Source organism: Periplaneta americana, chromosome 16 (genome assembly GCF_040183065.1).
Source record: "Periplaneta americana isolate PAMFEO1 chromosome 16, P.americana_PAMFEO1_priV1, whole genome shotgun sequence".
NCBI lineage: Eukaryota > Metazoa > Arthropoda > Insecta > Blattodea > Blattidae > Periplaneta > Periplaneta americana.
Window position 1 is genome coordinate 167,981,914 of NC_091132.1, and position 24,691 is coordinate 168,006,604.

At 34.6% G+C, this 24,691-nt stretch overlaps 1 protein-coding gene across 1 annotated transcript in view; it reads right to left on the minus strand.

Annotated features, from left to right (window-relative positions):
* LOC138691431 (zinc finger protein 665-like) overlaps window positions 1-24,691 on the minus strand; it is a 54,074-nt gene that overhangs the window by 14,949 nt on the left and 14,434 nt on the right. Inside the window, exons 7-9 of the mRNA XM_069813357.1 lie at window positions 9,016-9,229; window positions 4,519-4,626; window positions 4,311-4,415 (exon numbers count right to left, since the gene is read on the minus strand). Of these exons, the coding sequence (XP_069669458.1) occupies window positions 4,311-4,415; window positions 4,519-4,626; window positions 9,016-9,229 (427 nt within the window). The remainder of the gene's footprint in view (window positions 1-4,310; window positions 4,416-4,518; window positions 4,627-9,015; window positions 9,230-24,691) is intronic.

The following is a 24,691-nucleotide window of genomic DNA, read 5'->3' on the forward strand; positions in this document are numbered from 1 at the left end:
AAAAGTTCAGACAATGTACTGAGAAAATTTTGCATTCTAATAATAGTATTCCAAAAATACCTGATTCCATTCCTAGATATATAAGTAATTTACACAATAATACTGCATCAATTGATATATTCAGGCATATAATTGATGCCATTGTGGAACACATTGTTAGAGAAAGTGTAAAATATGCATCAAAAAAGCTTTTCAAAATCCAGTTGTCTGCAGAAGATGTATACAAATACATAGCAATTTTGCTTTTATCTGGATACTGCAAAATTATGCATCATCGTATGTACCTACTGGTAGAGTCAACCTGACACTAACAATGCTCTTGTGAGCAACGCAATGTCAAGAAATTCCTTCGCTCAGGTACACAGATTTTTTCACTTGAATGATAACAACACCAGAAGACAAAATATATAAGATCCGGCTACTTATTACACATCTCAGTCATGAATTTGGAAGTCTCATTGTCTCACTAGGGAATAAATTCGCTCTGGATGAAGCAATGGAACCATACTATGGGCACAGTGTAGTATATACAGTTGCGAAGCTCAATATTTAATAAATATGCATACATAGTTGCTGATCACCAGAATTGCTACTATCGTCACAGCACAGACCCTTTGCCGAACTGACGATAATGTATGTTCCGGTTTTCTATTTCAGTGTATGGAGCTCAGTGAAATCTTATATTATATCTTTACTGCATAATATGTCCATAAGTTCCGTTTACTTCTTATTGCATAATTTGTTGCAGAAATAATTACAAAACTGTGTTATTATAATGTGAAGAGAATTTTACATGTTAACATAATCTTTTCGCATCACCGTTTTCAGTTTAGAATCGAAGCAATTTTGAGGTTTAATAAAAAAGAATTTACATTGTGATTTTAATTTATCACATCTACCTTCCTTAATTGTAGACAGAATATTTATCATACCACTCCTATGAAATTAGTGTATGAACGATTGTGTTACTTCATCTCTTAGGTAGTAGATAAATACAAATATAATTCAGTACTCAATTGTAGTATTAAAATACAGACAAATTGAATGTGCCGGGTATCATACATACATGACATGCTTAATTATAATTTATAATTGCGAATTTATGAATATAAGATATAGTAAACATAACCTATAATTACCATATGAATGGCAGAAAGGGGCAACTGGAACAATAATTGATTATAAAACTTCAACATGATCGCCATTGTAGGTATCTGCCACTGACACCAGTAGACCTTTTTTGTTAGATTTCTTTAAGCCATCACTCGTTGGGTTGTAATTTTAGAGGGCATGAAAAGTAACAACCAAATTCAAGTTATTTTTAAAATATTAGTAGGCCTACAATTTTCATTACTACACTTTTTTTAATATCTATACTAATAATAAATCTGTAGCCGAAATTTTTCTGGCAATTTTCGATTTTCCAAAAATAATTGGTCCTAACATATATAATTAACCGCCCTGAAACTGAAAATCGCTTTTTTGAAATTTTTGTTTGTATGTCTGTCTGTCTGTCTGTCTGTCTGGATGTTTGTTACCTTTTCACGCGATAATGGCTGAACCGATTTATATGAAAATTGGAATATAAATTAAGTTTGTTGTAACTTAGAATTTAGGCTATATGGCATTCAAAATATTTTATTTAAAAGAGGGGTTATAAGAGGGCTTGAATTAAATAAATCGAAATATCTCCCTTATTATTAATTTTCATGACAAATATTAATAACAAAAGTTTCTTTGAAAATAATTTCCGATAAGTTTTATTCAATGCAAAATTTTGATAGGACCGATATTTAATGAGATAAATGAGTTTCAAAATTACAATAACAATGCCATCTAAGGCGGTGTAATGAAATAAAAAATAAATGACTTCGTCTATAAGGGGCCTTGGACAACAACAATCGAAAGCTACGAAACATAGCCTACAAAAAATGTTTCTGTGTTTGTATGAAGTAATGTCGGAAGCTAAATTAACCGATTTGTATAATTAATTATTAATTCACCATTGGAAAGTGTAGTTTCTCTAGATGGACATAATGCTATAATGTTATTACAGTCACTTCTGAGTGAATCGAGGACAGGTAAGATTAAAATAGCTTCTTATGCACAGAAAACTTGATAGGCTATTCTGTACATTCGTTTCCTGTATTTCCTAAAATAATTTTTATGACCGAATGAGTGGTCTCTGGATCAAAATGATCGCATTTTAATTTTTTTAATACAATTTAAATTAACATAATAAACGATATATCCTTCTATCAAACACGAGTGTTCCTTGGATCAAATGTCCTATTTTAATTATGTAATTACTTTCAATTTATTTCTAACCGGTGCAGCGGAGTGCACGGGTACAGCTAGTATTTTAATATCCTGTTATTAGAATTTGTTTCATTATTACAATTCAAAACTCGGTTTCATTCTCGTAGTGCAATTCGCGCCAATTATGTTCCATTCTAGTTTCCACCCACGAGGATGTTTTCTAGTTGGTTGCTCTATAATTTGCTAGTAACTTAATCTTGTACTAATATATTTTTTACATTGTTGAGCTAAATACTAGGGCTGGATAAAAAGTAATGGCAACAGTTCGATATTTCTGACATGGCTTTATTCACAGGGGTACAACATTTACGTACCTTCTATATAGTCGCCCCCCTTATTTATTACCTTTTGCCAAATGTTTGGAAGGCGTCGTACACCATCAGCGCGTCCATCTTTGTTGATGTTCCATATTGTCCGCCCTATAGCACGGATTAAGTTCATCTCTGGTACTGTACCAGGTCCCTCACAGTGCTTCTTTCACTTTGGTGAAAAGATCGTAATCGCATGGACTCATATCGGGGGAGTACGGTGGATGTTCCAGAATCTCCCATTTCCAGCAGTGAAAGAGGTCCTTGACAGCAGCAGCGGTGTGACTCCTTGCATTGTCATGAAGAATGATGGGGTTCTGTACCACCAAGTGTCGTCGTTTTCTCCTGAGGGCTGGACGAAGGTGGTGCTGCAGGAACGTAGTCCGGATTTGCCGTCTGCCTTGGAGGTACAGCGTGGTGCAGTATTGCCCCACCAATGTCATACACCACAATGAACATCACCTTCACACCACTTTGTGTAGGGCGCACTTTCTTCGGACGAGAAGAACCTGGACGCTTCCATTCATTTGACTGACGTTTCAAGTTTGGTTGACTTGTATGAGTGAGCCCAGGTTTCGTCCATAGCGACGATTCGTCCAAGAAAGTCGTCATCTTTCCTTTGATACCGGTCCAACAAGGCCTGTGCAACTGCATAGCGGTGCCATTGTTAAACCTCGGAAATTTCAACGCCCTGTAATTTTGCGGTAGCCCAGAATGTCTTGCAGAATGTGGAGCACAGTTTTGTGACATACTCAGACTTCCGCTGCTAACTCATGCTCAGTCCATCGGCAATCATCATCCAACAGGGAAGCAAGGAGTTGAACTGTGTTATCCTCCATGCGGGGTCATCCTGTACGGCATCCCTGTCTTCCCGGAACGCTTTAACCCATCATGCCACTGTGCAATATGGCAACGCTGCATCGGCACATGCTTCACGCAGTCCCTGAAAACATTCTTATGCACTACGACCTCGCGTCACTTCAATTTTGATCCAGGAACATTGCTCTAGTTTTGTAAACGTGGTCTTAGGGCACTCGCACTATCCCTAATAAAGTCAACGTTCTACACACTGCAGTAGATTGACAGAGTACTGTCGCTGCTGGCTGCACTAACTCATCTAACAGTCCTTGTTCATGTCCACACAGCTGGCAGCTCTCGAATGCACCAACATCATGTGACAGCACTGTTGCCATAACTTTTTATCCAACCTATGTATAACATGCTAGCTAGACATCGTACATTGTGTATTCTATTCTGCTTATAATATAGTTGGTGTTTATAGACTTTTGCTTTAAATGATTAGGACTGAAAATCGAGTTTTGTGAATGATCATAGTTTTCATTACCTTATAACTGTAGCAATAATGAACTTTTGTTAAAACTGATTTCACAGGGATACGCGTAACATGAAAATTGACATGTAACCACAAAAACTCAAGTTCTTTTAATTTTGGCATTTAGCGACTTTTGAAAGAACCTTCCTCAATTACATTGGAATCAGAAGAGTAGGAAAACCAAAGAAACTGTAATAAGAAGACCTTCAAACCTTTGAAAGCACATAAGAAGACCTTCAAACCTTTGACAGCACAACAGACTGCAGGGTCTAATCATTGATGTTCATGAAGATTGCATAAATTGATGGCAATGTACAATATAAACCATCACAATCAAAAGTTCTACTCACCTCAGATTCCCCTTCTGGCACTCGACATGTAATCGGGACTGGATTTTCTTCACACTTCACATTTGATGTGAGATTGTAGCTGGAGTCCTCAAACTCCATCTTTATCTGAAACACATACACGGTAAAGAAGCTCTCATTTTGTGGACAGTACAAAACTGGAGGACACAAAATGTTCTGAGGAAAAATATTCATCACAAACTGCACTCACCCCTGATTCACACTTCATCGCACAAACTGCAGCTGGCACTGGATTCCTCTCATCTGTCACTTCTGCTTTGATATTATGGCTGAAACAATCCACTCTCTCCAAACTTATCTGAAAAAAATTTCACACTGAACACTATTCTTCGAGTAATATGATAACACATTTATATCTTCTTCTTCTTCTTCTTCCCTTCAAGTATTAGGCCAAATGACCTGTTACGATCTCACAGTTGAATTTTCAATCCAGCGCTTCTCTGGACGACCGAGAGATCTCTTCCCGTTTGGACAATAGTGGAGCATGACTTTTGGGATTCTATCTCTATGCATGCGATGCAGATGATTTATCCAGTTGTTCTGATAATGTTTTACGTGATTAATTACAGGTACTAGTTATAATTCTTCCATTACATCTCCATTGCGTTTGTGATGCCATTTCGTATATCCTGCTATATATCTCATAAATTTCATTTCATTAGCCGTTATTCTGCTTTCGTCTTTCTTCCTCAATGTCCATGCCTCACTGTCGTAACAAAGTACAGGTCTCGCCAAGGTCTCGTAAAGGCGAATTCGAGTATGCCTTTGTACTAGGGAGGGTTTCATAATGGTGTTAATTATCCCCATTGTTTTGGTGCATTTAGAAATTTTCTGAGATATGTCCACTTCATCGAAAAAAGATAATGACTGTGTATCCGAGATATGTAAAATAATTTATCGTTCTAATATGTTTTAATCTAAACATATTTTGCTAGGCACGGGTATTTTCCGCAGAAGGCCATAATTTAATTTTTTCTTTATTGATTTTCATATCATATTTAATTCCAATTTTGTTAAAATAAAAAATTGAACGTTGTAATTCATCTTTTGAGGATGCCACCAGAGCTAAATCGTCTGCAAAAAGTAATGAATCTAGATGTAAATGTCTATTGAGTTGTATATATCCATGAGACAATTGTTTCCATTCTCTAATTATTTGATTCATATATATAATAAATAGCAACGGTGAAAGGCCGCAGCCTTGCCTTACTCCTGTATGAATTTCTGTCCAATGCGATAATTTATTGTCACACCTTACTGCAATTAGATTTGTTTTATAGATATTGTATATGTTTGCTATAAGTTGTTGTGGAACATGGTGGGCTGCTAATACATTTAATAATTTATTTCTGTTCACCCTATCAAATGCTTTTTCCAAATCAATGAAAGCAATATGTGTTTCTAAGTTGAATTCCCGGTGTTTTTCCATCAATAATTTTAATGTAAAATATCCATCGCAACATGATCTTCCCTTTCGGAAGCCATTTTGTTCTTCTCCGAAAAGTGTTTCATAATGTTTATACATTTTGTTCTTGATTATGCTGGTAAAGATTTTATATCCTGTATTTAATAGGCTGATCCCTCTGTAGTTGTCATACACATTTATATAATATTCCTAATCACAATATTTCATGCAGTACACCCTACAATCTATGTCTGGGAGTTGGTGCTAAGCTGGATATTGCCAGCAACATGACAAGAATGACAAAACAGTCTGAAATGAAAATGGGGTACATACACTATAACTAGAAAGCAAATAATTTTATCAGCTGGGAAATAGATCAATCTAAACAATAAACAAATAGCTACTTCAGGAGACAGATGTGAAAAGTTCCTTAACCAAGCCCATATAATGAAAACATTTGTGTTTATGGACCAAAGATCAAAGATGACTGGAACTTCAATTCTACCAAACTTGAAGGCAAAAGCTGTATTATCTGATGTGATAAAGCAGTAACTTCACATATAATTCACTATATGAAGGATTAATAATTATATACAACCACAAAATATATATATATATAATTTGAACTGGTAATGGAAATTACGGGAAAATGCCTGATCGGATTTTAATGAATGATCCGTCATTTTGAAGCTTGGCATCCAAGGATTTCCAGAAAAATTGTAACTTTCAGTGAAGCATTAGTTTTCTTACATAATTTTCCTATTTTCCAAAATCCATCTTTCGTCAGTTTTGAGAAATAATGGCTTTCCAGAATAAAACAAAACACAAACACACCACAATAAACAATATCACATGAAGGCTACGACCTGCAGGATTGCTGAGATATTGAGCGTTCAGATGGCTCAGAATCTCTGACATCATAATGTCAATATGTCGATCTTCATTAATTTAAATTTGTGTAACTTTTTCAGAACGTGCAATTTTCTGAGTACAGCTGTCTGTGTATTCGATATTAAAAAATACAAATCTTAAGAATGTTTGAAGACATTATTACCCTTAAAAATGAAATATTATTATAGTGAATGCCATAAAGTGAGAATTTGCCACTACTTATACAGATTAATACTTCATTGATGATACTGAAAGTGAAACTTCTTCAGGATATATAAATAGGCGTAGAGAATATCTGAAGATAGATCTTCATTTCTATAATATTTACTGAGTGACGACTATATAGTAGTGTGTACAAAACTTACGTAAGATAACAATATTGTTACTAAAAATCAAATACTTTTATAGTTATCAATCAAGTGGTATGGATCTTTTCCATATATTTAATGGCGGTGTGATATAGATATTTAAAGCTGAAAGCTAGAATTTATAAAACAGTTATGCTACCGGTTGTTCTTTATGGTTGTGAAACTTGGTCTCTCACTTTGAGAGAGGAAGAGAGATTAAGGGTGTTCTAAACTAAGATGCTTAGGAAAATATTTGGGGCTGAGAGGGATGAAGTTATAGAAGAATGGAGAAAGTTACACAAAGCAGAACTACATGCATTGTATTCTTCACCTAATATAATAAGGAACATTAAATCCAGACGTTTGAGATGGCAGTGCATGTAGCACATATGGGTTAATCTAGAAAATCATATAGAGTGTTAGTTGGAAGACCTGAAGAGAAAAGATCTTGAGGGAGGCAAAAGTAGATGGGAGGATGATAATAAAATGGATTTCAGAGAGGTGGGATATGTTGGTAGAGACTGGATTAATCTTTCTCAGGATAGGGACTGATAGTAAGCTTATGTGAGGGCGGCAATGAACCTCCGGGTTCCTTAAAAGCCATTTGTAAGAAAGTGATATAGATATTTATATGTGTGATTCTCTTTAGTATTGTCTGGAGGAAGCACAAAAATTATAATGCCTAAGAAAAGATCAATAAAATTAAGAGGCCTACAAAAGTTTGTAGTATCAAGATCACTTTAGCAAGATCTCTTAGCAGGATAAAATGATTCTACCCTCTACAATTCAAGGTAGATAACGAAACATGCAGCAGCTATACCAAGATGCTATGTCTATTGTTGGAAAGCATGGAAAACCCGATATTTTCTTAACTCTCACCTACAATCCGCAATGACCTGAAATAGCTACTGCTTCACTCCCATATGAAAAACCAACTAATCGTCCTGACAATGTTACTTGCGTTTTCACATTGAAACTCAAGAACATACATACATACATACATACATACATACATACATACATACATACATACATACATACATACATACGTGATACATTAAGCATCTGTGTGAATCATAATAACTTTCCTTCATTGCTATACATAATATGGCCAGATATACAGCGCTGTATCAGAATAGCCCTATAGGTGTATCACAATAACGAACAAAGAAGACTAATATGACGCACAGATTGCTTTAATTTTGTCCATTATTACAAATAAAATAGTACATTATGCAACGAGCCTATAATGGTAGTAATTAAGAAGCAAGTATGTTTGTTTATGAAACGAGCGCTTGCGCTCGTTTCATAATTTTCATACGAGCGTCTTAATTACCATTATAGGCAAGTTTCATACGACTTTATATGCTCGACCATATTTCTAACTTGAAATTATTCAAAAGTAGGTCATGTTATGGTTATGTGAGTGAGTACAGAACTGACCTGAATTGTGAAATGTACGCAGACGCGAAAGTATTGATTTTTTCCGAGACTGAATGTCATTGACCTTGATATAACGTAGAGAATAAGATGAACATTAGTCTTGATATAACCTGGAAATTGATTTAGAATTGAAAAACGAGATGACAAATTGAATTTATTTGAATATTATTTACAATTAACGCTAATTATTATAGTAACAGACCATAACCTTCTGCGACAGTATTGGATTTCCAGCCTCCGTGACTTTTCGCTAATTGTCTTTCGATTGCATATCCGAGAATAATCGATACTCGCGGTTTTATAATGGTACAAAGGTGATTTGACATTGGCTGAACACCTGAACTTTAATGAATAGGTGTACTTTAAAGAGGTGCATTAAAGGGCTACTACCAGATGTATAATTACTACATTTCGGCATGGTCGAGCATAAAAGAAATTAAACTCCAAATCTCAGATATGTTGCATATGACTTTATTTGTTCAAATTTGTATATGTTTTGATACAAAAAAAAAAGGGGGAGACAAAGATTGATTTTTTTTTCTATCATAATAGCCCTACTTAAATCCACTATATATACTAAAAAAAAAAGGTTTCAGCTAACCTGTGATAAAGACTCTTCCTCGTATGTGTCAGCAATTCTGTCTTCAGCCAAAGAGTCGTCTTCAACTTCTTTCTTCACATAGATCTCAAGATAGGGTTCAGGCAGAAATTCACATCTTTTCACATCTGTATCATTATTTGCTTCCATCGCCAATGGATCTTCCTCCGGTTTTGCCTTGTTCGCGTTCATGGCTTCATAAGATGGAGCCGGAAACCTGAATGCAATCACAGAATATGAGCTGATCAGAACTGCAAACTTCTGCTGGTATATAAAATCATAATATCTGACATGCGAGCAGATGGGCGAAAGAAACTGTGGTACTGTACGGTCATCACGTGCATACAAACGGGCTGTGTTCCACTGACAAGCCACTTTGTGCTCACTCAGTAGCGTCACTGACACTGCAACACTGCTGTGAAAATCTGTCTTCCATTGAACAGCATAATAAATTACACACGATACTTTTGCTAAACGTGAAAATTGGAGAAGCTGTCACGGACAGTTTCGTTGAATATTTCCAAATTCCTCGAAACATATTAGATCTACAGTGACATCATTTTATTTTTACTAACATTTTTAATATTAACCTGTCAATACCTTTAGAGAACCGGAAACACCGCTTGCTCCTCCCTCCAAGACTAGAGTTCGATGATACTGGCGTAAAACACAAATCACTCTACTAGGTATAGGAAGGAAGAAAAGTAGTTCATCCATTTACGTAAACTAGGAAATATCGCGATTTTGAGTTTGATAATTTTCATTAGGTTTTTCTTTAATCAAAGTACAGTACTGTATTAAGAATAAGTGTTTTTACTCACGAAGTGAGTTATCCATGCGAACGTATTCATTATGCAGTGTATACTGTCTACAGCACATTAACGTACAATATAGAGAAAGAAGTTAAATTGAAAAATAATCATAATATGAATATTTAAACACAATTTTGAAAATGGTGGCCGTTCATTTCGATACAGGCTTCAGTTCTTTTGTGCATATTACCGCACTATAGACTATTGCATCTAATTCTAATTGCCAGTTTTGTCCTTCGTACTAGTAACTCATGTTGAAATAATTCTGTACCTACTCTACGTACTGTAAATTCAATCTTCACTTCTGCCCGACCCGAAAATATAAAATTACTCAGACATGCTATCTACTGTCCGTCCAAGTGGTTATGCCGCAGGATTGTAGCAAGGGAGGAAATCACGTGACAGTTAATTACTTGACGAGGCCCTTTTATTTAAGTTAAATTAAACAGCTGTATAATATTACGTAAACTTCCAATTCCTAAGAGAAATTAATGTTTTCAGAAAAGAGCTAAGACAGCCCAGCTATTACAGAGGGGCGAGCAGAAGCAGGTGGGGGAAATCGGGATGCGACTTGGCAAACGGACAGTACCTGTGCGAAAATATGATTCAATATTGAAAGCTCCTTCGTCACTGGAAAACGCGAACATATTTCTGGAACGTACTATACTCAGTAACTCAGTACTGCTTACTATCTGCGGTCTTGGTTCTGTGTGGAGTTGGAACTTCCTTAGTAGAAGGGGTGGGAGTGAAGTACATTCAAAAACTCAGGTACAATAAAAATTGAAGTAAAAATAAAATGATGTCCCTGTATAATACGAATTAGTGGCAAAACTTCATATAATAGCATTATAACTCAATTCTAATGAAAGTAATTATAGATAATATCGCACTCGTAGAATAATACTGTTGTAACTCCCAACTATTAACAATGGAATTCCTCAAGGATCAATATTAGGTCCCCTACTTTTCCTAGTGTTCATAAATGATCTTGTCTCCCTCATAAAAGATGACACAATTATAGTAATTACAGCCAATAACTCCAACACATTCCAATATTCAACAGAGGAAGTTCCCTTCAAAATGTGACTGGTTCTCAGTCAATAATAAATTAGTATCATATTGTAACAAAACTAACATAATTCAATTTAAATTCCGTCCAAATTCAACCTCGCAAATTTCAAGCGCAATAATTAACAATAGGTTTCTATTAGAAACAACTAAATTTCTTGGCTTAAAAACAGATAATGTGTTAAATTGGAAAAATTAAATTAAAGAAATAATCCCCAAACTAAGTTCAGCATGCTTTGCTATTAGATCTATGCACAAGATGGTAAGTACGAATATCTTAAAAACAATATACTTTGTATACGTCCACTCGGTAATGAGTTTTGGAATATTCTGGGGGAATTCCACAGATAGTAATAACAGTATATTGCTACTACAAAAAAGAGTAATTAAAATAATATTAGGTGCCAAATGTAGGGAATCGTGTAGGGCTACTTAAAAGAAAACTACAAATAATGCCCATAGCTTGTTAGTATATTTTTTAATTATTAATCTTCCTCGTATGTAATTGTGAAAACTTTGTAACTAATTCAACAGTTCATAGCATAAATACGCATAAAAAAAATGACTTTCATACTCCATCAGCAAGTCTATCATGCTATCAAAAAGGAGTGCGTTATATGGCAGCAAAAATGTTTTTTTTATTGGGTTATTTTACGACGCTGTATCAACATCTAGGTTATTTAGCGTCTGAATGAAATGAAGTGATAATGCCGGTGAAATGAGTCCGGGGTCCAGCACCGAATGTTACCCAGCATTTGCTCGTATTGGGTTGAGGGAAAACCCCGGAAAAAACCTCAACCAAGTAACTTTCCCCGACCAGGGTTCGAACCCGGGCCACCTGGTTTCGCGGCCAGATGTGCTGACCGTTACTCCACAGGTGCAAAAATTATTAATAGCCTCCCTATCGATATAAAAAAAAATGAAATGCAACACATAAGATTATTTAGGGGCAAATTAAAGAAGTACTTAATGTCTCACGCCTTCTATTCTCTAAGTGAATTCATGACATTCAACAATGCTTCATGGAACTGATATAAAAACTTTGTGTTGTACTAGTAGACTATATTGTAAACCTCTTCTGTATATATTTCAACTAGACGGTAACTATAAATTAAGACTTTATAGTAGTATTAAGTTTTCTGACTTATTCCACATTCTAGTTGTGAAGCAATGTATGAATACCAGGGTCATTCCATAGTGACACACATAACATTTTTAAGTACCTAACTATGATCTTCACAGGATATTTAATTAAATACTTAGTAATTCATGAAAAAGACATTACTGTCTTTTAACGTAAGTATTCCTAAATATAAACAAAAATTCTTAATGAAAAGAAATAATTAATAATGCAAAAAATATTAAATATTGTATGGTGTGACACACGAACATTTTCTTGTCACTAGATTTATTACCAAAATGGAAAATGTTCATATTATTGTGCCAAATGACATAAATGCATTCAGTTGTTTTCCAAACAATTAAGACACTTGTCTAGTACATGTAACTGCTAAATCACGAACTTTAAAAAAAATTAACAGTGCCATTAAGAAACAAAATATTGCAAATGTGTTGTGACACACGAACATTTCTGTCATGTTGGTTACTAATTGTATTAAATGCACTATAAATACATCACTTCTTGTGAAAGACTTATGCACTATGCCTACAGTTCTTATTATACAAAACAACACTAGATTACACTAAAATACACTTTTAAATTTAAAATATCCACGGTTGTTTACAACCATATGTGGTGATATTTCCTGTGCAATGTCATGTGACGAATATACCAATATGTCAGCCATTTGTAGTACTTCCCTTCCTTGGACATCACAGACACTTTAAATTCTTCGCCACCACAAGATTTTGTAACTTCATATGTAGCCTATATCTGAAGTCTTTTTTTTTTTACTTGGTCATTTAACGACACTATATCAACCACTAGGTTATTTAGTGTCAATGGGATTGGTGATAGCAAAATGGTATTTGGCGAGATGAGGCCGAGAATTCGCCATAGATTACCTGACATTCGCCTTGTGGTTGGAGAAAACCTCGGAAAAAACCCAACCAAGTAATCAGCCCAACTCAAATTCTTGAAAATACTATCAAAAAATGTTCAAAATGTATTAATATTTATATCAATAGAAAAACTAATATAGATTTAAAAAGGCCTAACTTTTAGAATTGCTAAATGATACCTAGGGTAAATTAATTAATGTTATTAAATAAAACGATTTTAAATTAATATCAGAAATTTAGTACCATTTACATAATGTGCAAATAATGACACCAATTTATTTATATACAGGCCTAGTATGGTGGCTATCTATTTACGATAGAAATGTACTGCATAAGCTTGTTTTTAATATGAAATAAATTAACATAAACCAATTTTTTAAGTTTTTAATTCAAGGAATTAAAAAAATAATAAATATTTTATACGAACTTTAGGCATAAATTGTCTTATGCTAATTTTGGGCCTACACACTACACTATTACAACAGTTGTCTAGTCTGTCCAAAGACAGGTGTGAACCTCACAAGTGATACCAAAAAGGAACCACTTATGAGGCAACAAGACCAGGAGATAATGGGATAGCGTGGCCAGTTCCTTTCCCCCTTACAACAGTTATGGAACACATATTTTCAAGAGTGTTTAACTTACAGTTTATGTACTTTGAAAAAAAAAACGCACAGGTGCGTGTGCACCCACACACAATTATCTAAATCAACAATAAGTATTTGAAATTCCACTACTAATTATGTTTAGACGTAAAGACTTCCAATAACAACAAAAATTGTAACTGGATTTTAAAATAAACTTTAGTGACACACGAACATAACATTTTGTTCGTGTGTCACAGTCATTGTGTTACGTGTGTCACGTATTTTTCTTGTAGAATATGTACATAAATCAAAATGTTGTCCATATAAGAAGTTGATTGTCATGTGATGTTTCTCACTTTTACATTTATGAAACATAAAAAAATGAAATGATTTTGAAGAGATATAAAGAAATGTCCATTTGAGCGTGACACACGAACTTTCAACCTTTTCTTGTAATAATTGCAATCAAGCGCGAAATAATCATTGTATTATGGTTTCTATGCATTGTAATTATTAAAAAAGGTTCGCAGTTCATTATTAATGGCATTTAACATACAGAAGTAATGATTTATTTCTCTTAAATGTGCATTCAAATATGTGATTTCCAGTAGATAATTTCGCGCTCTTAAACCACAGACTTCTTGGCGCTTTTTCTCCCACATACGTGTTGTTACACAATGAGTGTTATCAGATTCAAAAAATTCGGATCATAACGAAAAAAATGACATATAACAAGCAGAGATTCGTGAGATTTTTATTTTTCGTGAAAATGTCGCATTTTCGTGGAATGACCCACCATGGAATGTTAATAAATATAATACAATACAAAACTTGAATTTTGACTTACAGGCAGTTTCACAATCTATTTATTTATTGGGTTATTTTACGACGCTGCATCAACATCTAGGTTATTTAGCGTCTGAATGAAATGAAGGTGATAATGCCGGTGAAATGAGTCCGGGGTCCAGCACCGAAAGTTACCCAGCATTTGCTCATATTGGGTTGAGCGAAAACCCCGGAAAAAACCTCAACCAGGTAACTTGCCCCGACCGGGAATCGAACCCGGGCCACCTGGTTTCGCGGCCAGACGAGCTGACCGTTACTCCACAGGTGTGGACCAATCTATTTAACTTTAATACATTCATAAGACATCATTAATTTATAACGTATTTAGTTTAAGTTACCATGTTACAATGGAGGCTTTTTGCCATTCAGATTTACCAGAAAAATAACTCCCTTTATGGGCTAGCATAATGGGACCAAAATACAAAAATAAATAAAAAGTGACTTAGCTTGTTCTATCTGTGGACCCTTCATTTGGTTTGGTAACTTGGGGCTCGTGCACAAGTAAAGCCTGGAGATATATTGAAACTTACTGAAAAGGCTCCTCCTCATGTTGACTGGTTTGGTATTATAACTAATTATTGTTAAAATACTGTACAGAATTATATTTTCTGATTCTTAGAAGCCGATATTATAATTTGTATCTTCTGTACTTGAGGATAGTTATACGTGTAATCTGGAAGGTTCTATGCTGGATTGCTTATCATTACACTCTTTGTTAGTTCTAATCAATTTTACTCATACATGATTAATGTGTCATTATTATATATTATATTTGTATCCTTTTTTTTATTCTTTATTCAATTATATTTAATTATTCATTAACTTATATTTAACCTTGGTTTGTTTTGTCGTTTCCACTGTATCATTGCTCAAATCTTCATTCCCTTTTAACAGATCGTAATCCAATATGTGGATAACATTTGAAGATATGAAGTTCGGTGAAGTGTATGGAGAATCTTTAAATCAAAGGCATGACTAAGATGACTCTAAAGGTTTTGATCAGTTCTGCAATACTCAAAAATATATTATCATTTCCAGTGTAGATCAAAAAGTTAAAACTCGACATGCAGTAGTGTGGATTTTTCAAAAGTAACAATAACATTGAAACAATCAGTGAACTTCTAAAAATTTGTCAGTTTTATTTTGCAACTTCAAGCAGTAATGAAGACCTAACTACTGAAAATCTTTTCTCCAAACAACGGTCAGTAGACAAAAAAAAAAAAGATATTGTTTTTAACACATTCAGCTGAACAGATAATCCTTGTAAAATTTCAAATACACAGCTTGCGAAGAATTTTAAAATTACCTGTCGCAAAAACGATGCGAGGTGAGTGTTGTGTACAAATATCACTCTGTATGCCTGTAACCAACATAACTTCAACATCGTCTACACAATCATAAGTTAAGGTGTTTTGAAAATTTCAAATAATTTTTCCTGTTTTTTCATGAGCGGTCCCCCATTTTCTGAAACAATGTCTAGGATGTGAAAATTTAGACATGGTAACCTTAATTAAGATTGAAATGCGAAAGACGGTGAAATAAGGTGTAACAAACCTGTCAAATAGATTTACGTAAATACCAATAGCCTACCATGCTAGAGAAAGTAACGGTGAAACTAGCGCTGAGATAGTTCCGATGATTTCAGAAGTGACACTCGTCAAATTTGTAAGGATTTTTTTTTTTTTTTTTTTTTTTTTGGAAATACAATTGAGTGTATATGCAATGACAATGCCTTTTATACTTAATATCGATAATTTTGTAGGTATTTTAATTATTTACCAAAATTTTAATGTCGCATCACAACCTCGAACAATATTACATTTCATTTCGTGACTTGATCACAATCTAAAGTGAATATTAGTTTGCATGTACATTCTAGGATGTAGAAGGCGTGTGAAATGTATCAGGGAAACAATGCAAGAGATAGAATAGCCATATCTATGCACAATGTGCGCAATCCCAAACTATTAATAGTTTGCATGTTGTCCAAAGGCTGTGATAGTGTTGTGTTTGTACAAGGCAATGAGCACAACAAAAAACCAGATGTTAAAAGATTTCGAGTGAAGTGCTTCCAATTTTAAACACTGCAAGAAGCGTAATAGAAGTGAAATATAGTTTACCAATAACAGATTCAGTATTTCCAAAGATGCAGTATGTTGAACCGTTGATGTCACATCTGAAAAGAGTTACATCATACGAAATCTAGAAAACCAACTGAAATGTTTCAGGCTTCCTCCAAGCAGAGAGATCAATAATGCCGTGAAAAAGAAGCTAATTAGAGATAGCGTCGTCATTATCGGAACTTTCTCGATAATGTGTAGACTTTAAAGAAGTTTATCAAGGGAAATTTACATTTTGGAGAAAAGAAAATTTTCAGTATACGGATACCTCACTAACAATTAGGCCTATCTTAAAATACTAAAAGAGCAGATTTGACTGTGTTCGTCTAATGTTCATCATAATGCTTATGAAAAAGAACTTTTCAGTGCCAAAAATGTATTTTCTGTTCACAGGGTTGGAATTTTGGTGTAAGAGGGAAAAGGAAGGTATCCGTTTCTGAAATTTACCCTCTGGATGTTTCTAAATATCACAGTAGGATGACGATCTGCTTCGAAGATCAATTATGCATCGTATTGCATGCTATTGACTCCTTGCCATGCAGCCATGCGCTCACTTTGCTTGTCTTGTGTTGAAAATATGGAACTGAGCGTGCAACAGAACGTTGGGGCTTTACTGTTTTAGAGTAATACCTCGATTATCCGTCAACGTATCGACGGGTTATACGACCGTCTTTCTCGCTTTTTTTCCTTTCGAGTTTCGCTACACAAAAAATAGAATTATACTTTTTTTTACTTGGTCATTTAACGATGGTGTATCAACTACTGCGTTTTTTGCGTCCATGGAGTTGGTGATAGCGAGATGACACAGAGGATTCGTCATCGATTACATGACATTCGTCTACTCTCGGGGAAAACCTAAATAATGAGACCCAACCAAATTAACGAAGCCAAGCCCGAGCGCAACTCCGGATTAACAAGCAAACATGCTGCCGCCTCAGATTTTCTGGTCACTTACAATATGTTGGAAAGTACACGTTACAATGTTTGTAATAGAACTGCTATCGCTACGGCAACAAAAAGAGTTACTCAGGGTGGGTTATTATTCCCCAAACTTGTAAAAAAGCATTATGAACCTTACAAATTACTTAGTAGTGTGGTTTAAAAAGGACGCGTCAGCTATTATGGCTATTTACGTCCTCTTCTAAAATTCTTTCAAAAACAGAACACAAACGATAAAATAAGTTTAATACTAACACGAACTAAAAATCGTTGTCACATTAAAATCAGCTACACAAGCACATTACTTACAAGCTGATCATTAAAAAATTATAAAAAGACCAATTATTAGATCCAGACTGTTTAAAAAACAACCGTAAAACAAATGCCATCAGACACAAATAATATAGAAATTTAACAAGAATAAAACTACCGTACATAATATTCGAACGTAGACAGTCCGAAATGTGAAGTTAAGTAAAACAAAATAACCTCCGGTTGTAAAGGGTCCGGCGGGTAAGCAAAACGGGTCAATAAAATCTAAATCAACTTTTTTTATATAATTTCAGTATGCCCCAACGAGTATAACTCATATGTAGGGGCTATACAAGAACACATACATATGTTGTACAATGTAATTTAAAAAGTCATGAAACTACAGACTGTGAAAAACCTACAATATCTCAAGAATTAAAGAAAGAAAACAAAATAAGAACAAACAGTAAGGTAACAGAGATTTGGGCAGAAAAAAAGAAAAAGTTTGAAACCATGAAATGAATAAATCAACTGAGAATTAAAATAAATGATCTTCCCAAAAACGCTTAAAATATTGGCAATTTTATAAAATTCAGTATTCTAAAGGAAGTTGGTACAAGCTGTTAAAAAAATGCTGAATTCCTTTCATTCCGTATGTTACTGAACCATGCTGAGGAAACATATTTTCTTTTTGTCTTGTTAAATAAGTTTTTAATCTTTACTAACTGAAATATAATATTGATATATAGCTTATTAAATTGTTAATAACTTTGTACATGATAATAGCAACACCTAATTTGATAATTAATCCAACTGGTAGAACGAAATGAAATTGATATAGATATTTAACTGGAGTCAAATAATGAAAATCTAACAAGTTTCTTAAAGCTCTATTCTGAATAATTTGTAAAGGTCCCAAAGCTGTTTTCATTATGTTCCCAAATAAATGACATATAGACCTACATTTAATGAGAATGGATAAAAGCCTAAAATCAAGAGAGACGATATAGACAAGTCCTTATTTTTAGTTCCTTACAACAGAAAGAAGAGTTATGGCATCGAAATTTTAAAACAATTTTACATTTCTTCAAATGTTATGTCACGTACTTCAGATTCTTTTTAAGGACTCTCTCTATGAAGTGAGACAACTCTTCCATATAGGGGTGTCTCCTGACACATTTGCAAGCATTGATGAAAGTATGATCCCATATTATGGAAGTCATGGTGCTAAACTATTCATAAGGGAAAAGCCTATGCACTTTGAATTCAAATTGTGGGTTACTGCTGATCCATCTTGTGGAAGTTCAACTCACCTTCCTGAAACAGGTCTTGGCCAAGGAAGAAATGTTTTTGGATTAGTTGATGACATGCAGTTACAACAAGGAATAAAACTGTTGATCCCATGGAAAAGGTAAGCAGATATTCCAGAGCCGATAGGAAGAAAATTCCTGTTCCAGGACCTGTAGGGCAGTATAATACCATAATGGGTGGCGTTGATATTGGTAATAAGTTTATAGGCTTAGCTACTTGCGGTTGCAGCATCTATACTAATAGGGCAGTATAATTCCATAATGGGTGATGTTGATATTGGTAATATTAGGGCAGTATAGATTCCATAATGGGTGGTGTTTATATTGGTAATAATAGGGCAGTATAATTCCATAATGGGTGGTGCTGATATTGGTAATAGGGCAGTATATTTCCATAATGGGTGGTGTTAATATTGGTAATAATAGGGCAGTATAATTCCATAATGGGTGGTGTTGGTATTGGTAATACGGCAGTATAATTCCATAATGGATGGTGTTGATATTGGTAATAATAGGGCGGTATATTTCCATAATGGGTGGTGTTGATATTGGTAATAATACGGCAGTATAATTCCATAATGGGTGGTGTTGATATTGGTAATACAGCAGTATAATTCCATGATGGGTGGTGTTGATATTGGTAATAATAGGGCAGTATATTTCCATAATGGGTGGTGTTGATATTGGTAATAGGGCAGTATAATTCCATAATGGGTGGTGTTCATATTGGTAATAATAGGGCAGTATAATTCCAAAATGGGTGGTGTTGATATTGGTAATAGGGCAGTATAATTCCATAATGGGTGTTGATATTGGTAATAATAGGGCAGTATAATTCCATAATGGGTGGTGTTCATATTGGTAATAATAGGGCAGTATAATTCCATAATGGGTGGTGTTGATATTGGTAATAATAGGGCAGTATAATTCCATAATGGGTGGTGTTGATATTGGTAATAATAGGGCAGTATAATTCCATAATGGGTGGTGTTGGTATTGGTAATAATAGGGCAGTATATTTCCATAATGGGTGGTGTTAATATTGGTAATAATATGGCAGTATAATTCTATAATGGGTGGTGTTGATATTGGTAATAATACGGCAGTATAATTCCATAATGGGTGGTGTTGATATTGGTAATAATAGGGCAGTATAATTCCATAATGGGTGGTGTTGATATTGGTAATAATAGGGCAGTATAATTCCATAATGGGTGGTGTTGATATTGGTAATAGGGCAGTATAATTCCATAATGGGTGGTGTTGATATTGGTAATAATAGGGCAGTATATTTCCATAATGGGTGGTGTTAATATTGGTAATAATAGGGCAGTATAATTCCATAATGGGTGGTGTTGATATTAGTAATAATAGGGCAGTATAATTCCATAATGGGTGGTGTCGATATTGGTAATAATAGGGCAGTATATTTCCATAATGGGTGGTGTTAATATTGGTAATAATAGGGCAGTATAATTCTATAATGGGTGGTGTTGATATTGGTAATAATAGGGCAGTATATTTCCATAATGGGTGGTGTTAATATTGGTAATAATAGGGCAGTATAATTCTATAATGGGTGGTGTTGATATTGGTAATAATACGGCAGTATAATTCCATAATGGGTGGTGTTGATATTGGTAATAATAGGGCAGTATAATTCCATAATGGGTGGTGTTGGTATTGGTAATAATAGGGCAGTATATTTCCATAATGGGTGGTGTTAATATTGGTAATAATAGGGCAGTATAATTCTATAATGGGTGGTGTTGATATTGGTAATAATACGGCAGTATAATTCCATAATGGGTGGTGTTGATATTGGTAATAATAGGGCAGTATAATTCCATAATGGGTGGTGTTGATATTGGTAATAATACGGCAGTATAATTCCATAATAGGTGGTGTTGATATTGGTAATAATAGGGCAGTATAATTCCATAATGGGTGGTGTTAATATTGGTAATAATAGGGCAGTATAATTCTATAATGGGTGGTGTTGATATTGGTAATAATACGGCAGTATAATTCCATAATGGGTGGTGTTGATATTGGTAATAATAGGGCAGTATAATTCCATAATGGGTGGTGTTGATATTGGTAATAATAGGGCACTATATTTCCATAATGGGTGGTGTTAATATTGGTAATAATAGGGCAGTATAATTCTATAATGGGTGGTGTTGATATTGGTAATAATACGGCAGTATAATTCCATAATGGGTGGTGTTGATATTGGTAATAAGTTTATAGGCCTAGCTACTTACGGTTACATCATCTGTACTAACAACATGGTGGTGGCACGATTTCCCATGGGCTGTGGATGTAACTTGTGTTCAAGGATGGCTTCTGTTTTAGGAATGACATCTTTCTTCTGAATAAAAACGTCAGTGCCTCATTCATCTTCTGAAGTCATATGGTTGCACAGCAAACTTACCAGGGATCTGCTGCTCCTTGTAATTTTCCGCAGTGCTGGATGAAGCGCGTAAGGACGATAAAGGTCATATAGTCGAAAAAAGGTGCATTCAAGTATTAAAGATGTCGACCAAAATAAGTTTGCAATAAGTGTGATGCTGCACTTCATCCTGATTCGTGTTTCAAAATATTTCATGATGCATAAGAACTATTTGGTGTTCAATAAAATTGACTTTTCCCTTAAATATGACATAATAATCATGGACAGAATGTAAAGTAATAGTCTAAAGTCATGTGGTGTTTGTAAATTTGTAGGTGCTAAGTAAAGGAAAGCTTTCTATTGAAGTAAAATGCATTTATTTAACAATAACAAAATATCAGCATGCAAGCGTCCAGTGGCAACTTTGAATTCTGCGTTGAAAGTACATGAATGAAATAAAATTATAGTGCTTAGGGTTTTTCCATGATCACATAGTAGAAATATCACGCTAAATTCTCACACAGGGTAATAATGGGTTAATGCTCCTTCTTTAGTATCACTTATATTGATATACCATTGGTATTTTTATTAAATTCTTAAGTGAATAGTGTCCATTTATTTTATTTTGTTATGAGACAACCATGATCTTGCCACTATTAGATCCTACGGGCCTTTATTTTGGGATTCCCCCCTCGAGTAAGCACAAACTAATTAATATACATATAATACAAGGTGGGTCAGTGAAACGGAAAGATTTCAAGGTACAGAAAAACAATGAAAAGTTACTATTATATTAATTTAATGAGCAGAAATGACAAGTCCATGAATAACCTTTAGATATGGAACAAGAAAAACAATTATTTCTTAAAAATTATGTCAGCCAAGTGGCCTCCATCAAAACATACACATTCTTCGAGTCTGGCCACAAACTGTTGCATAACCCCTCTCAGCATATTGGCACGTATCGCAGCTACCTCTTCTCGTATACATTGTTTTAGGGCTGGAATTGTTGTGGGGGAACTGCCCCCAAATACCTTCGATTTGAGGTGTCCACATAGGAAGAAATCACATACTGCTGTTAAATCAGGTGACCTAGGCGGCCAAGCGATATCCCCTTTCCGAGAAATGACGCAGCCTGGCAACAAAGCATTCAGAGCGTCCATTGAAATTCTTGCGGTGTGGCTTGTTGCTCCATCCTGTTGAAACAGTGTGTTTTTATTCACTGGAAAATGGGCGAGTTATGGTGTAAAAAAGTTCTGTATCATTTCAACATATCGCACTGAATTATCAGTCACTGCATTTCCGGCCTCATTCTCAAAAAAGAAGATAATATGCTTTAAGTCCGTAGCCACGCTGTTCCCCGGTCCAACAGTCCATTGAAATCAATTAATTGCAGTATGCAGTAACGATGAGCACTGTTTAACAAAACATGGTAGAGATAAACAACTTCCTTACTACAGAATGCGGAGACAGTGACGTCACCACCTAAGACGTCATAAATTGTAAGGTAAGTAGATAGAGAAGAGACGGTTATATTCATTCTCACCCTCTGCATATGAACAGTATACTCCATCAGATCTTTCCGTTTCACTTGTCCATCTTGTATATACCAAGATTAACCTGATTTACAAGTAATCTCATAGCCAGCAACAACTAACCTATTACTTTTTTTACTTCATAAACTCTACTAATTTTTAAAAATAAATAATATACCTCAATAAATATGTTACTACATGGTTATATCTATCCATAAGGGCCATTACGGAAGCGAAGTTAAGGGATGCTATATTAAAAGCACTAATCTAGATCCATGGATTTAATAAATGGAGCTTGAATTTACTTAAAGGAATGCATTTATCGTGCATTTAGTATACGGGCTATTCCATATGAAATCAATCAGTAAAAAACCTCGCATTTTTTAATACTCTAATTTTTTCCCTACTTATACAAGGTGCTGAGGGGAGTGCATTTTCAAAGAATATACTATCAAAAGTCAAACGGTTTTCGTATTATTGAGCGACAAATTTAGCGTATTTTATAAAAACGAGACTTTTCAGCACTCAGACCTTTGGAACCATTTACTGCAGAACATTGAACGAGAGCTTATTTTGAAGTTGACATTTGGTAGATTATGTTAAGAAATAATCCTTGTTTTTTATTGTACACAGAGAGACAGATAATCTGGTTTTACTTGCTTTTAGGCTTTTTGGCCATTTGTAAAAATGTAAAAAAATATTGAGGAAAAACTTTGGATTATTAAGAGGGATTTGGCATTGTTTGCTTAGTGGCTCGGCAATAAGTTTCGAGGGTATTAAATAAATTATTTTCACAAGCCTAGACTTGAACGGCGCAGTACCGCACGCACTGGCCGAGAGCTGAAGATAAGCGAGCATTGGGCGTCATTTTATTCCTGTGTTTATGAAAACTTGTGATAAAGCTAGCCCAGCCATGACTGCTAGACGACACATCTCCTGGAATTGCTTGTCTCAACTACCTCCCGTCTCACAGTCAGCTGATTAGTTCACGCGCGTACTATTTATTTTCTTTATTTGATATTTTCTATACTTTCTTATCAACGTACCACTAGTAAAAAATATGTGTTTATGTGTACTTTCAATGCGGAATCTAACCATATATTTTAAAAATATTTTTTCGTGGCCAAAGGCTTCTTAATGAAGAAAAATCTAAATTTCTCCATTTCCATAAAAAGTAAGAAAAACTGTTTACATGTCAATATAAACTTTAACTTCTCAGCAACAAAATAAACCATGATTTTGATCATTGGGTGAAAGGGTTTCGGAGCCACAACAGTTTAAAGTTTCTAATTTTATGAAAATACGATAAATTTAAATATTATTAATTTAAACACTATGAAGTTCTGATGCCTCAAACTTTGCACAAAGCATTATATCACAGTTGTCTACGGACAGAAAAAGTTTCATTGTATTTAAAAATTGCAAGGTCAATTTTCTCTATATTTCAGTCGATTTGAGATGGAATAGCCCATACATTTAGCATTACCCAGAGGAATGACATGATGAGAAGAGATCTTATACATATCCAATATATCCATGTCAACATGAAAAAAAGTTTTTTAGGTTATTTTACGACGCTTTACCAGCATCTTAGGTTATTTAGCGTCTGAATGAGATGAAGGTGATAATGCTGGTGAAATGAGTCCTGAGTCTAGCACCGATAGTTATCCACAATTTGCTCATATTGGGTTGAGGGAAAATTCCGGAGAAAACCTCAACCAGGTAACTTTCCCCGACTGGGAATCGAAACCCTTACTCCACAGGTGAGGACTTAATAAATAGTCCAAGCCATC